The 12,500-nt window shown below is 42.8% G+C and overlaps 1 protein-coding gene and 1 long non-coding RNA gene across 2 annotated transcripts in view; both read right to left on the bottom strand.

Annotated features, from left to right (window-relative positions):
* Positions 1 to 2,084: 2,084 nt before the first annotated feature.
* Positions 2,085 to 7,464, bottom strand: LOC124028060 (vascular endothelial growth factor receptor 3-like; the record flags this gene model as incomplete). Its single annotated transcript, XM_046340225.1, has 4 exons — positions 7,337 to 7,464; positions 3,068 to 3,207; positions 2,538 to 2,709; positions 2,085 to 2,202 (listed from the first exon to the last, which is right to left on the bottom strand). Coding segments are annotated over exons 3-4 (290 nt in total), but the record flags the coding sequence as incomplete, so codon positions are not given.
* The window catches only part of LOC124028059, a 21,384-nt gene continuing 16,348 nt past the window's right edge, over positions 7,465 to 12,500 (bottom strand). The window contains exons 2-3 of the long non-coding RNA XR_006837546.1: positions 8,988 to 9,124; positions 7,465 to 7,510 (exon numbers count right to left, since the gene is read on the bottom strand). This is a non-coding gene — a long non-coding RNA (uncharacterized LOC124028059). The remainder of the gene's footprint in view (positions 7,511 to 8,987; positions 9,125 to 12,500) is intronic.

The raw sequence follows: 12,500 nt of genomic DNA on the forward strand, positions 1-12,500 counted from the left end.
GATAGTTAATGTTCCATATCAGATAGTTAATGTTCCAGATAGTTAATGTTCCATGTCAGATAGTTAATGTTCCATATCAGACATTTAATGTTCCAGATAGTTAATGTTCCATATCAGATAGTTAATGTTCCATATCAGATAGTTAATGTTCCATATCAGATAGTTAATGTTCCAGATAGTTAATGTTCCAGATAGTTAATGTTCCATATCAGATAGTTAATGTTCCATATCAGATAGTTAATGTTCCAGATAGTTAATGTTCCATATCAGATAGTTAATGTTCCAGATAGTTAATGTTCCATATCAGATAGTTAATGTTCCATATCAGATAGTTAATGTTCCATATCAGATAGTTAATGTTCCAGATAGTTAATGTTCCAGATAGTTAAATGTTCCATATCAGATAGTTAATGTTCCATATCAGATAGTTAATGTTCCATATCAGATAGTTAATGTTCCATATCAGATAGTTAATGTTCCAGATAGTTAATGTTCCATATCAGATAGTTAATGTTCCAGATAGTTAATGTTCCAGATAGTTAATGTTCCATATCAGATAGTTAATGTTCCAGATAGTTAATGTTCCATATCAGATAGTTAATGTTCCATATCAGATAGTTAATGTTCCATATCAGATAGTTAATGTTCCATATCAGATAGTTAATGTTCCAGATAGTTAATGTTCCATATCAGATAGTTAATGTTCCATGTCAGATAGTTAATGTTCCATATCAGACATTTAATGTTCCAGATAGTTAATGTTCCATATCAGATAGTTAATGTTCCATATCAGATAGTTAATGTTCCATATCAGATAGTTAATGTTCCAGATAGTTAATGTTCCATATCAGACATTTAATGTTCCAGATAGTTCATGTTCCATATCAGATAGTTAATGTTCCATGGCAGATAGTTGATGTTCCATATCAGATAGTTAATGTTCCATATCAGATAGTTAATGTTCCAGATAGTTAATGTTCCAGATAGTTAATGTTCCATATCAGATAGTTAATGTTCCATATCAGATAGTTAATGTTCCAGATAGTTAATGTTCCAGATAGTTAATGTTCCATATCAGATAGTTAATGTTCCAGATAGTTAATGTTCCATGTCAGATAGTTAATGTTCCATATCAGATAGGTAATGTTCCATATCAGATAGTTAATGTTCCAGATAGTTAATGTTCCATGGCAGATAGTTAATGTTCCAGATAGTTAATGTTCCATATCAGATAGTTAATGTTCCAGATAGTTAATGTTCCATATCAGATAGTTAATGTTCCAGATAGTTAATGTTCCATGTCAGATAGTTAATGTTCCATATCAGATAGGTAATGTTCCATATCAGATAGTTAATGTTCCAGATAGTTAATGTTCCATGGCAGATAGTTAATGTTCCATATCAGATAGTTAATGTTCCATATCAGATAGTTAATGTTCCAGATAGTTAATGTTCCATATCAGATAGTTAATGTTCCATATCAGATAGTTAATGTTCCAGATAGTTAATGTTCCAGATAGTTAATGTTCCATATCAGATAGTTAATGTTCCATATCAGATAGTTAATGTTCCAGATAGTTAATGTTCCATATCAGATAGTTAATGTTCCAGATAGTTAATGTTCCATATCAGATAGTTAATGTTCCAGATAGTTAATGTTCCAGATAGTTAATGTTCCATATCAGATAGTTAATGTTCCAGATAGTTAATGTTCCATATCAGATAGTTAATGTTCTAGATAGTTAATGTTCCATATCAGATAGTTAATGTTCTAGATAGTTAATGTTCCATATCAGATAGTTAATGTTCTAGATAGTTAATGTTCCATATCAGATAGTTAATGTTCTAGATAGTTAATGTTCCATATCAGATAGTTAATGTTCCATGGCAGATAGTTAATGTTCCATGGCAGATAGTTAACCATGCCTTTCTAGGAGTTTTTCCTAGCCACCGTGCTTCTACACCTGCATTGCTTGCTGTTTGGGGTTTTAGTCTGGGTTTCTGTACAGCACTTTGAGATATCAGCTGATGTACGAAGGGCTATATAAATAAATTTGATTTGATTTGATGCCAGATGGTCTTACCACTGTATGTCAGGTCTGGGGTATGCCGACACCTTGACTAACAGTTTAAAAGACTTCTGTCCTGATGTTGCCTCGACGACCGGGCCGCTCATGTAGTCTAGGCTGATGAATGGTTTCTCTGCAACAGGACACACACACACACACACACACACACACACACACACACACACACACACACACACACACACACACACACACACACACACACACACACACACACACACACACACACACACACACACACACACACACACACACACACACACACACACACACACACACATAAACATAGGAGGTTAAAGAGGAGGTTTGTTGAAGCATACTTGCATAATAAGAAACCTTGCCAGAGACAGGACGACTTAGGAAAGGTATTTTATTACCTAGGCTTTAGCTCAGCAGGCTATCGCAGTCTTGTGGCGCACAAATGGCCCGGGTTTCAAACATAGTTCTTACCATACACGATGACTTGTGTTTCCAGATCCATTTTTTTGTCCACGCTGATGGCAGAGCAGGTGTAAGTGCCGGTGTCGGTGACGTTGACGCTTTGGATGGTCAGGATGCTGACGGCCTCCGTGAACCGAGAGAGAGAATTACGCTTGTGCACTATGCCCACTGTACTGTTCATCTAGAGGTGGGAGAGAGAGAGAGGGAGAAAGAGAAATAAGAGGGACAGAACTGTAAAACAAGACCTTCTATTTCCATCTATTAACCCAGGTTACTCTTAGCTACATGAAATAGGACCATATAACATAGAACATAATTCAGTGAGCTTAATCCGAGCTGCAGTGATACCGATCTCCATCTATTAACCCAGGTTACTCTTAGCTACATGAAATAGGACCATATAACATAGAACATAATTCAGTGAGCTTAATCCGAGCTGCAGCGATACCGATCTCTAGGTGCGTTTTCCCCTCATCATTTACCTGGATCTACGTAAAGTGTGCAAACTACTTTCTCTTTTTACATTTTTACTACCGTACCTGTTTTCCAGGATAGGACCACTGGAACTCGACCAGGGTGTTAAACTCCACTGTGGCGGTACAGTTGAGCGTCAGTGCTTCCTCCACGAACAGCTCCACTGAGTCCTCTGGATAGAGCTTGAAGTCGTAAACCTGACTTCCTGTCGGGAGGGGGGGGGTGGTGAGAGGTTAATGCGACATTGTCATTGCGGTGTATGACAAACAGAGCTGGCCCAGAGAAGTTGAGTCTCTTTGGCTGGACCAGAGAAGTTGAGTCTCTTTGGCTGGACCAGAGCAGTTGAGTCTCTTTGGCTGGACCAGAGAAGTTGAGTCTCTTGGCTGGACCAGAGCAGTTGAGTCTCTTTGGGTGGACCAGAGAAGTTGAGTCTCTTTGGCTGGACCAGAGAAGTTGAGTCTCTTTGGCTGGACCAGAGAAGTTGAGTCTCTTTGGCTGGACCAGAGCAGTTGAGTCTCTTTGGCTGGACCAGAGCAGTTGAGTCTCTTTGGCTGGACCAGAGCAGTTGAGTCTCTTTGGCTGGACCAGAGAAGTTGAGTCTCTTTGGCTGGACCAGAGCAGTTGAGTCTCTTTGGCTGGACCAGAGCAGTTGAGTCTCTTTGGCTGGACCAGAGCAGTTGAGTCTCTTTGGCTGGACCAGAGAAGTTGAGTCTCTTTGGCTGGACCAGAGAAGTTGAGTCTCTTTGGCTGGACCAGAGAAGTTGAGTCTCTTTGGCTGGACCAGAGAAGTTGAGTCTCTTTGGCTGGACCAGAGCAGTTGAGTCTCTTTGGCTGGACCAGAGAAGTTGAGTCTCTTTGGCTGGACCAGAGAAGTTGAGTCTCTTTGGCTGGACCAGAGAAGTTGAGTCTCTTTGGCTGGACCAGAGCAGTTGAGTCTCTTTGGCTGGACCAGAGCAGTTGAGTCTCTTTGGCTGGACCAGAGCAGTTGAGTCTCTTTGGCTGGACCAGAGCAGTTGAGTCTCTTTGGACCACACCATGTCCCTGGGCCTCTGGCACCGTTCCATTACTTTTAACTCACATCCTTCATTTCTCTCTCCTCCTTGAAGTAGTCACTTGAAGAAATTGACCTATCTACCAACATTGGGTCAGTGAAAGTTGCATAGTTTTACACCTATCCAGATATTAGAGACCAGTGATTAATTCAACTAAGTAAGGAACAGTGGTTGAACTAAGCATTTGAACAAATCTAAAGGCACAGCCATTGTATTTGGCTGGAGTGGGCTAGCTCTGTCGACTCGAGGCTGATCTAATCTGTTTAAATGCCCACCTTTCAAACTGTCGTCACCTAATCTGTGAGGACTTGATAGGGGAAACCAGACTGTCATCACCTAATCTGTGAGGACTTGATAGGGGAAACCAAACTGTCATCACCTAATCTGTGAGGACTTGATAGGGGAAACCAAACTGTCATCACCTAATCTGTGAGGACTTGATAGGGGAAACCAAACTGTCATCACCTAATCTGTGAGGACTTGATAGGGGAAACCAAACTGTCATCACCTAATCTGTGAGGACTTGATAGGGGAAACCAAACTGTCATCACCTAATCTGTGAGGACTTGATAGGGGAAACCAAACTGTCATCACCTAATCTGTGAGGACTTGATAGGGGAAACCAAACTGTCATCACCTAATCTGTGAGGACTTGATAGGGGAAACCAAACTGTCATCACCTAATCTGTGAGGACTTGATAGGGGAAACCAAACTGAATTAATCCAGTCCTTTCCCCTGTCTTTAGGAAAACGTTAAGAGTATCAGTGCTCGACCAACATCTCTCTAATTGTGAAACTCAATTTGTGGCTCTCTGCTCTTATTGGGAAAACATGTGGAATCTTAAAAACTATGTGGGAAGATGTATAAAGATGATACTGTATCTGTACTGGGTGGGAGCTAGCTAGCGTCTGTATAAAGATGATAGTGTATCTGTACTGGGTGGGAGCCAGCTAGCGTCTGTATAAAGATGATAGTGTATCTGTACTGGGTGGGAGCTAGCTAGCTAGCGTCTGTATAAAGATGATAGTGTATCTGTACTGGGTGGGAGCCAGCTAGCGTCTGTATGAGGATGATAGTGTATCTGTACTGGGTGGGAGCCAGCTAGCTAGCGTCTGTATGAAGATGATAGTGTATCTGTACTGGGTGGGAGCTAGCTAGCTAGCGTCTGTATAAAGATGATAGTGTATCTGTACTGGGTGGGAGCTAGCTAGCTAGCGTCTGTATAAAGATGATAGTGTATCTGTACTGGGTGGGAGCTAGCTAGCTAACGTCTGTATGAAGATGATAGTGTATCTGTACTGGGTGGGAGCCAGCTAGCTAGCGTCTGTATGAAGATGATAGTGTATCTGTACTGGGTGGGAGCTAGCTAGCTAGCGTCTGTATAAAGATGATAGTGTATCTGTACTGGGTGGGAGCTAGCTAGCTAGCGTCTGTATAAAGATGATAGTGTATCTGTACTGGGTGGGAGCCAGCTAGCGTCTGTATGAGGATGATAGTGTATCTGTACTGGGTGGGAGCCAGCTAGCTAGCGTCTGTATGAAGATGATAGTGTATCTGTACTGGGTGGGAGCTAGCTAGCTAGCGTCTGTATAAAGATGATAGTGTATCTGTACTGGTGGGAGCTAGCTAGCTAGCGTCTGTATAAAGATGATAGTGTATCTGTACTGGGTGGGAGCTAGCTAGCTAGCGTCTGTATAAAGATGATAGTGTATCTGTACTGGGTGGGAGCTAGCTAGCTAACGTCTGTATGAAGATGATAGTGTATCTGTACTGGGTGGGAGCCAGCTAGCTAGCGTCTGTATGAAGATGATAGTGTATCTGTACTGGGTGGGAGCTAGCTAGCTAGCGTCTGTATAAAGATGATAGTGTATCTGTACTGGGTGGGAGCTAGCTAGCTAGCGTCTGTATAAAGATGATAGTGTATCTGTACTGGGTGGGAGCCAGCTAGCGTCTGTATGAGGATGATAGTGTATCTGTACTGGGTGGGAGCCAGCTAGCTAGCGTCTGTATGAAGATGATAGTGTATCTGTACTGGGTGGGAGCTAGCTAGCTAGCGTCTGTATGAAGATGATAGTGTATCTGTACTGGGTGGGAGCCAGCTAGCTAGCGTCTGTATGAAGATGATAGTGTATCTGTACTGGGTGGGAGCTAGCTAGCTAGCGTCTGTATGAAGATGATAGTGTATCTGTACTGGGTGGGAGCCAGCTAGCGCGTCTGTATGAAGATGATAGTGTATCTGTACTGGGTGGGAGCTAGCTAGCTAGCGTCTGTATGAAGATGATAGTGTATCTGTACTGGGTGGCTAGCTAGCGTCTGTATGAAAATGATAGTGTATCTGTACTGGGTGGGAGCTAGCTAGCTAGCGTCTGTATGAAGATGATAGTGTATCTGTACTGGGTGGGAGCTAGCTAGCTAGCGTCTGTATGAAGATGATAGTGTATCTGTACTGGGTGGGAGCCAGCTAGCGTCAGCTGTACTGGTGGGAGCTAGCTAGCTAGCGTCTGTATGAAGATGATAGTGTATCTGTACTGGGTGGGAGCTATAGTCTGTATCTGTACTGGGTGGGAGCCAGCTAGCTAGCGTCTGTATGAAGATGATAGTGTATCTGTACTGGGTGGGAGCTAGCTAGTCTGTATGAAGATGATAGTGTATCTGTACTGGGTGGGAGCCAGCTAGCGTCAGTATGAGGATGATACTGTATCTGTACTGGGTGGGAGCTAGCTAGTGATATAGAGACATGTAGTATGGCCACCTCTAATGATATAGAGACATGCAGTATGGCCATCTCTAATGATATAGAGACATGTAGTATGGCCATCTCTAATGATATATAGAGACATGCAGTATGGCCACCTCTAATGATATAGAGACATGTAGTATGGCCATCTCTAATGATATATAGAGACATGCAGTATGGCCATCTCTAATGATATAGAGACATGTAATATGGCCACCTCTAATGATATAGAGACATGTAGTATGGCCACCTCTAATGATATAGAGACATGCAGTATGAGACATGCAGTATGGTCATCTTTCATGATTACTCAGGGCTCTAGTTGTGCTAGTAGTGTATACTAGGTAGAGTGTAGTCAGTAGTGTGAATTCTGGTAACCTGAGGGTGGAGAGGTTATATTTTTCATGCAGGCTGGCTGTGTATTAGGTAGTGTATACTAGGTAGAGTGTTGTCAGTAGTGTGAATTCTGGTAACCTGAGGGTGGAGAGGTTATATTTTTCATGCAGGCTGGCTGTGTACTAGGTAGTGTATACTATGTAGTTACCTGTGGACTGCACCAGGTAGAGAGTAGAGCGGTAGTGTCTCCCTTGTCGTGTAGCTTCGCAGTAAATCCCAATGAGGAAAGGTCTGGAGTCTAAGGTTTGTCTAGGGATGGACCAGCCTCTTTTACTGTCCCACCCATCCCCTCATCCTCCAGGAGCATAGGTATCGTCTCCCACTGGGAGAGAGGGATGAGAGGAGAGGGAATGAGGGAGGAGAGAGGGATGAGAGGAGAGGGGAATGAGGGGAGGAGAGAGGAATGAGAGGAGAGGGGATGAGGAGAGAGGAATGAGAAGAGAGGGGAATGAGGAGAGAGGAATGAGAGGAGAGGGAATGAGGGGAGGAGAGAGGAATGAGAGGAGAGGGGGACGAGGAGAGAGGAATGAGAAGAGAGGGGAATGAGGGGAGGAGAGAGGAATGAGAGGAGAGGGGACGAGGAGAGAGGAATGAGAAGAGAGGGAATGAGGGAGGAGAGAGGAATGAGAAGAAAGGGGAATGAGGGAGGAGAGGGATGAGAGGAGAGGGGGACGAGGAGAGAGAATGAGAAGAGAGGGGGAATGAGGGGAGGAGAGAGGAATGAGAAGAAAGGGGAATGAGGGGAGGAGAGAGGGATGAGAGGAGAGGGGACGAGGAGAGAGGAATGAGAAGAGAGGGGAATGAGGGGAGAGAGAGGAATGTGTGGGTTAATGGATAAAGAGAGGATGATTATTGTGAAAATAAAGAGAATAGATGGAGATTGGTGAAAAGTGAGAGTAGAGAAGGAGAGCAGAATAGAGTAGAATAGAGAAGAGTAGAATAGAATAGAATAGAACAGAGCAGAGTAGAATAGAGTAGAGAAGAGCAGAGTAGAATAGAGTAGAATAGAGCAGAGTAGAGTAGAGTAGAGTAGAACAGAGTAGGGTAGAGTAGAGTAGAACAGAGTAGGGTAGAGTAGAATAGAATAGAGCAGAGTAGAGTAGAGTAGAGCAGAGTAGAGTAGAGCAGAGTAGAGTAGAGTTGAGTAGAGCAGAGTTGAGTAGAGTAGAGCAGAGTAGAGTAGAGTAGAGTAGAACAGAGTAGAGTGGTGTAGAACAGAGTAGAGTAGGGTAGAGTAGGGTAGAGGTAGAACAGAGTAGAACAGAGTAGAGTAGAATAGAATAGAGTAGAGTATAATGGAATAGAATAGAGCAGAGTAGAGTAGAATATACTAGAGCAGGTAGAGCAGAGTAGGGTAGAATAGAGTAGGGTAGAGTAAGGTGGGGTAGAGTAGAATAGAGTAGAGTAGAATAGAGTAGAATATAATAGAATTGAGAGCAGAGCATAGTAGAGTCGAGTAGAGTAGAATAGAATAGAGTAGAGTAGAGTAGAATAGAATAGAGTAGAGTAGACTACAGTAGGGAGAGTAGAGTAGAGTAGAATAGAATAGAGCAGTAGAGTAGTGTATAATAGAATAGAATAGAACAGTAGAGTAGAGTAGAATATAATAGAGTAGAGTAGTGTAGAGTAGAGTAGAGTAGAATAGAACAGTAGAGTAGAGTAGAGTAGAGTAGAGTAGAGTAGAGTAGTGTAGAATAGAATAGAACAGTAGAGTAGAGTAGAGTATAGTAGAGTAGAGTAGAGTAGAGCATAGTATTGTAGGACATAGCAGAGTACAACAGAGTAGTGAAGGTACCAACCAGATAAAGTGTGACGTTGAGGTCGGGCACAGTGACTAGACAAGGTACTGTGACGTGAGTGGAGGATCTTGATATGAAGATGGTCTCCAGGTCCCCGTTGCTTCCTCCGTTTCTCCTGAGGAAAGGCTGCTCCAAATCTGGAAGAATGGAGACAGGACAGTCAGAGGACAACGACAAAGATAATATATACACGTTTAGAATGGAGACAGGACAGTCAGAGGACAACGACAAAATGATAATATATACACGTTTAGAATGGAGACAGGACAGTCAGAGGACAACGTTTAGAATGGAGACAGGACGTCAAGTCAGCCAGGGACAACGACAAAGATAATATATACACGTTTAGAATGGAGACAGGACAGTCAGAGGACAACGACAAAGATAATATATACACGTTTAGAATGGAGACAGGACAGTCAGAGGACAACGACAAAGATAATATATACACGTTTAGAATGGAGACAGGACAGTCAGAGGACAACGACAAAGATAATATATACACGTTTAGAATGGAGACAGGACAGTCAGAGGACAACGACAAAGATAATATATACACGTTTAGAATGGAGACAGGACAGTCAAGGCAGCCAGAGGACAACGACAAAGATAATATATACACGTTTAGAATGGAGACAGGACAGTCAAGGCAGCCAGAGGACAACGACAAAGATAATATACAATATAATGTTCAATATAATGTTCACGTTTAGAATGAAGACAATCAGTCGATCGTGATCGTTTGTGTTACGAGTATTTTCACACAACCCTTAAGGATGAATAAAGTACAATCTAATCTCATCTCACCAACTCCCTGTGTCTAAATCACCCATATACCAGCCTCTAGGGCCCCTGCAGAGTGTCATTCTAAAGTATCTAATATTGCAATCTAGTAATTTGCTCCTAGCGCCACAGATAGAACAACGAGCCAGATATTTCACCCGGATGTAAAAATGTGAAGCATCCGGTTGGCGTTTCCTCTCACTACCAAATATGGTGATGAGAGGAAGCCTATTGACTGGCAGTGGGAGAAGATGGAGCGAGATGGATTTCTGCCGATATTCTGTTCATTTTCTCATGAAACATTTGATCTCCATACTGTTTTCTGTTCTCAAAACTAGAATCTGTTACAAACAGAGTGGACAACGTTCTGTAGACTTTGGCCTTTGGTTATGTTTTAAAAAATGCGTTGTTTTTGAAGGAGTGCAAGGGCAAAATTGAATTATTGCACACCCGTACTTCACAGAGTAGGCGTTCCCTAATGTAAATATGCAAATGGCTCAGGGCTTGGCTCTTCCCACCTCCTTGCTTGTTCTGTTCTGATTCATTTGCTCCTGTTGGAAAAGACAGGCTGTGGTTTATTTTGGGTTAGTTACAAAAGATCTTTGCTAGCACTATTTATCAAGGCAATAGAACAGCTCAACCAATAACAGTTAGAAACCACAGGATCCTGATTGTCTTCATTAAAACAGCAAGATAGTTTCAGCTCAACCAATAACAGTTAGAAACCACAGGAACCTGATTGCCTTCATTAAAACAGTAAGATGGTTTCGCCTCAGGATATCGGTCTGATAGGTGAACGTACTATATCTCTGTGTTGTGCTGAAAATCACCTTGATGTTTCACTCTGTATATCATTGTTACTGCATGGGGCTAGACTTCACAGACATTTTCTGTCACCAATTACATTACATTGCCTACTTCCAAAATGGCACCCTATTAAAGGCCTATGGGCCCTGGTCAAAATAAGTATACTATAGGAACTAGGGTGGATAGCTGCCGCTTTACGGGCTCCTGATAAATTCTTCTACTTTAGGTGGTGGCGGGGGGGTGTCCCGCTGATCTCACATTGTTTTTAAATATAATGTTTCCTCCATTTCCTATGACCGAAAAAAGCTTCTGGACATCAGAACGGCAATAATCCCTAACCTCCATTCTGATTAAGATTTCAACTTCTACCAGAAAGGGGCACAGGACATTCTGCACATCCCGGACCAGGCCCTAATCCCAAAGACTCGGGAAAAGGAAGAGATGGTGTAAGACGTGCGGGCACCCTGACGAAAGTACGTCGGCGAATAAGTGAACCGCATCTACCCTTCGTTCTATTGCCGAGGCACCAAATCACTGGAGAACAAACTGCTCCGTTCGAGACTATCCTATCAACAGGACCTGAAAAACTGTCATATCTTATGTTTTCTTGGAGTCGTAGCTGAGCAAGGAAATGTTTTTTAAAAAACATTTATCTGGTTTTTCTATTTATCGGCAGGACCGAACGGCAGGTATACCTCAGAGTACCTCATGATGAGTTGTAGAACACACAATTTAACAAGTGAGTTCTCATCTATATTATTCCTAGCTGTCAATATACCACCACAGACCGATGCTGGTACTAAGTCCGCACTCAATGAGCTGTATAAAGGCCATACGCAAACAAGAAAATGCTCACCCAGAGGTGGCGCTCCTAGTGGCCGGGGACTTTAATGCAGGCAAATTAAAATCTGTTTTACCTCATTTCTACCAGCATGTTAAATGTGCAACCAGAGGGGGGGGAAACTGGACCACCTTTACTCAACACACAGAGATGCGTACAAAGCTTTCCCTCACCCTCCATTTGGCAAATCTGACCATAACTCTATCCTCATGATTCCTGCTTACAAGCAAAAACTAAAGCAGGAAGTACCTAAATGCTAAATGCGGAAGTCGCCAGATGACGCAGATGCTAAGCTACAGGACTGTTTTGCAAAGACTGGAATATGTTCTGGGATTCTTCCGATGGCATTGAGGAGTACAACACATCAGTCATCAATAAGTGCATCAATGACGTTGACTCCAAAGTGGCTGGACGTACATACCCCAACCAGAAGCCATGGATTACAGAGACTGGAATAGAGCAGAGTAGAGTAGAGTAGAGTAGAGTAGAGTAGAGTAGAGTAGAGTAGAGTAGAGTAGAATAGAGTAGATTAGAGTAGGGTAGGGTAGAGTAGAGTAGAGTAGAGCAGAGCAGAGTAGAGTAGAGTAGAGTAGAGCAGAGCAGAGTAGAGTAGAGTAGAGCAGAGTAGGGTAGGGTAGAGTAGAGTAGAGCAGAGTAGAGTAGAGTAGAGCAGAGTAGAGTAGGGTAGGGTAGAGTAGAGTAGAGTAGAGTAGAGTAGAGTAGAGTAGAGTAGAGCAGAGCAGAGTAGAGTAGAGTAGAGTAGAGCAGAGCAGAGCAGAGTAGAGCAGAGCAGAGTAGAGTAGGGTAGGGTAGAGTAGAGTAGAGTAGAGCAGAGCAGAGTAGAGTAGAGTAGAGTAGAGTAGTAGAATACACCACATCAGCCACTGGATTCATCAGTAAGAGCATCGATGACGTCGTCCCCATATTGACCGTACGTACCCCAACCGGAAGACATGGATTACAGGCAACATCCGCACTGAGCTAAAGGGTAGAGCTGCCGCATTCAAGGAGCGGGACTCTAACCCAGCTATAAGTTCCGGCCCTCCGATCAAACAGGCAAAGGGTCCATACAGGACTAATAT

Source organism: Oncorhynchus gorbuscha, unplaced genomic scaffold, assembly GCF_021184085.1.
Source record: "Oncorhynchus gorbuscha isolate QuinsamMale2020 ecotype Even-year unplaced genomic scaffold, OgorEven_v1.0 Un_scaffold_3702, whole genome shotgun sequence".
In the NCBI taxonomy this organism is placed as follows: Eukaryota; Metazoa; Chordata; class Actinopteri; order Salmoniformes; family Salmonidae; genus Oncorhynchus; species Oncorhynchus gorbuscha.